This window comes from Limulus polyphemus, unplaced genomic scaffold (assembly GCF_000517525.1).
Source record: "Limulus polyphemus unplaced genomic scaffold, Limulus_polyphemus-2.1.2 Scaffold14754, whole genome shotgun sequence".
NCBI lineage: Eukaryota > Metazoa > Arthropoda > Merostomata > Xiphosura > Limulidae > Limulus > Limulus polyphemus.
In genome coordinates, this window is record NW_013680364.1 from 1,775 (window position 1) to 5,359 (window position 3,585).

At 32.7% G+C, this 3,585-nt stretch overlaps 1 protein-coding gene across 1 annotated transcript; it reads left to right on the forward strand.

Moving 5' to 3' along the window:
• The first annotated feature begins 775 nt into the window (after positions 1–775).
• Positions 776–2,067, forward strand: LOC106477393 (serpin B4-like). The gene is given in 2 exon segments (XM_022380986.1): positions 776–1,481; positions 1,484–2,067. Coding segments are annotated over 2 exon segments (1,197 nt in total). The 3' UTR covers positions 1,975–2,067.
• Positions 2,068–3,585: the final 1,518 nt, after the last annotated feature.

The following is a 3,585-nucleotide window of genomic DNA, read 5'->3' on the forward strand; positions in this document are numbered from 1 at the left end:
GACATTACAATTTATAACTAAAAGCAATAGGTGTTTTATAGGTAATTTTGATAATAATAGCTTGAAATATTCACATTATAAATATATACTTTTGCATTTCTGAAAAGTATTTGCTAGGTTAATAATTTTACACAGTTTAGATTACCGTTTTTTTTGTTTGTTTATTTTTAGCGCAAAGCTACGCAATAGATTATTTTTCAATGAATCTACCACGACATATCGAACGTAAATTTACCGCTGACCCACAGAGGGGCTGAAATTATTAAACACTTTCTTACGTAAATAGCCTATATCCGATATTTTAAACATATTTACTTTTGTTGATATTAAGCACAAAACTACTCAATGGGCCATCTGAGCTCAGCCTACTGCGGGTATTGAAATCGAGTTTTTAACGTTATAAGCCATTAATATTACCATTGACTCGCTTAAGAGTGCACTCAAAACTAAACGGAACAGTATATTTTATAGTTCAATCATTGGTAATTGAATTGATAAGTAACAGGTGAAACGTTCATGTTTCATCTATATGTTGAAACAAAGTTTTGAAAATGTGGTATTTACATACATATTTATTTTTTATATTAAACATCCAAGATCTTGAAATTAAATATATCAGATAGTCATTAAAGAACATAGTACATATAGGGGCTTCATAATCGATTTGGCATTAAGATTAAAGGCAAAATTGTGATGGTATGACTTTGAAATATTTTCTTACTATATCATAATTTTTTATATCTTCTTATACTTCTTTTTTTTTCAAACTGTAGGTATGAGTATGCTGTATTTAAGTGTTCTTTTGATAACCTGGGTTACTGTGATCGCAGTTCAGGACCAGACGTCAACAAATGGGATTCAGAAAGTTGCAAGAGCCAGTAACAACTTTGCAATGGATTTGTTTCAACAACTACCGAAGGATGAAAACCTTTTTATCTCACCTTTCAGCATCTCAACGGCAATGGGTATGGTGTATCTCGGAGCCAGAGAAGAGACAGCACGAGAACTAGAAGCTACTCTTGGGTATCAGGAGGAACAGCTGCTTAACGAAGAAGTTCACCAAGCTTTTCAGAGCACTCTTAACCAAATAGAAGGGTCTCAAGATCAGTACAAACTGATTGCAGCTAATTTAATGGTTAATCATATTGATTACTCTGTACTGGACTCTTACAAAACACAGTTACAGGAGAAATACAAAGCCGAAATAAGAGAAGCCGATTTTGTAAAGGAAAGTGAGAAAGCTACCCAGGAAATTAACGAATGGGTGGATCAAAAAACGCAGCATAAAATCGCTAAACTTTTCGATAAACCTTTGAGCTCTGATACGATACTTGTTTTACTGAACGCAGTTTACTTCAAGGGTACCTGGCTTTACAAGTTTAATTCAAGAAATACATTAAGTGGAACTTTCTATAATAAAGGCACGGATGGGAAGGATATTTTGTTTATGCACTTAACACGTAACTTCAATTTTGCAGAAGTAGCGATCTCCAAGCAAGAATGATTGAACTGCCTTACAAAGGAAAAGACATTAGCATGTTTGCCATTCTTCCTGACCATAGGGACGGTCTTGCTGTTCTGGAAAGTCAACTGAATTCTGATAAATTAACAAAGATAATTGGACAAATGAGAGAAACCAGAGTTAGAGTTGGTTTACCCAAATTTAACTTAACATACGAAAAAGAATTATCTCCTTCCTTGCAGTCACTTGGATTGACCAAATTGTTTAAATCAGGACAATCAGATTTATCGGGTATCAGCAGTAAGAATGGTCTGTCTGTTTCTGAAATTAAACATAAAGCAGTTATTGAGGTAAACGAGGAAGGAAGCGAAGCAGCTGCTGTAACTGGAGCTGTTATTGGTGGTAGTGCTTCCTTAGGTCCAACCTTTTATGCTGATCATCCATTCCTTTTTATCATCAGAGACAACAGATCTGGCATGATTCTCTTCTTGGGACGCGTCAACGAGTTTTAGAATAGTTTCTATAAAGTGACGATTAAGATGATGTAGTAGAATGAAAACTAAGCATATGACGAGATATGGTGCAAAATATGAAAATACATATATAATTTAGTACATTACACTAATCAACACTAAACTAAACACATTTATATACTGATATGATCTGTTTTATCACTAATTAATACATATAAAATTAAAATTAATTATCCCGATTCGTAATATCTTTTATTTGTAATTTATTTTTTCTTTAAAAACAATGATGTGCCATCTAACGGTCAACAAATTTCTTATATTATTTTCTATAATCTCCAAGATGAGTGAAACACCATCATAATGTAATGACTGTGTTTATATATTGAAATGTCGCAAATTTTGAAAGAAATTGACTTGTTTAAACCGTTACTAACTTCAGCTAATTATTTTACTAGTTTTAACATAAGTTAGTCGTTTTAGATTTTAAAGACATAATTTTCATGTTCAGAAAGAAAGTTATAAAAAATTATTTTTACACACTTAAGCGTGAAAGTCTGAATATATATATATATATCATTTTATCTAAATTGCGAGTAAAGATTCAATAGCTCTTTGCTGATTGTTTCATCATGGCTTCGTTTAAATGATTAGAAGCGTCTTCTTCACATGTAGCATAATCTCGTTTTATGTTTTATCGATTTCTTTGAACATACTGGGGGTTTGAACCACATCACATTCAATTTGCGTTAAGACCTTTATTAAAAATTCAAACGTCGATTTTGGCTTTGTTAAGTATTTTCAATATGAAGTCTATAACAAGTTAGTTATACGTTTTTTCACGTTTGTTTTATCATAACATAGTACATGAAAATAATTAAGATAAATGTAATTTTACGAGTAAAAGTTTAATAGCTGATTGTTTAATCTAGGCTTCATTCGAAGGAATAGAAGCATCTCCTTCACCCGTAACATAGTCTCATTTCTGGCTTTACCGATTACTTTGAAGATACTGGGGTTGGAACCACGTCACATTCACTAGTGTATCCCGAACAATATTTGAACCTAGGAATACGGTGTGCCTTCTAAACGACCTCCATGTCTTCTAACAGTCGATCTGACGTAAGATTCTCCACACGTTAGGTAGCCAAATTAATAAATAGCACGTGACTGTTGAGAAAACTGAATATGATCTTTAAACCTGAAAAAAAAAAAGGGTTGCGATCACATAGTACAAAAATGTGGATTAAGTTATAAGGTAAACCTTTAGAAAACATAGCTTGCAAGTTACCATGGTGCTCTCACAAATCATTTCGTGTAAACTTGTGAACGGTAGAGAACTAGGTAGCTTTGGTTGCTTTCTCTCATTCTGGTAGTGGCGTGTAATTTGTAAATACAGAGTAGCTCAAATATAATCAAGACTGCTTGAGATGATTACGTAAAAAACAACAGAATGAAATTCGCTTGTCGTTTCGTTAGTATTATTTATCGAAATCAACCGACCAATATTGTTCCTGTTTATTAAACCAATCCAAATTCAAACAAAATAATCAGGTTGACAAGTATTAATGAAAGCCTTTAGTGTCGATCTTTTGAGAAACGGATGCTGTCATTTGTTACTTTTGTAACTCTAAACTTTAAGACTTTCTGATT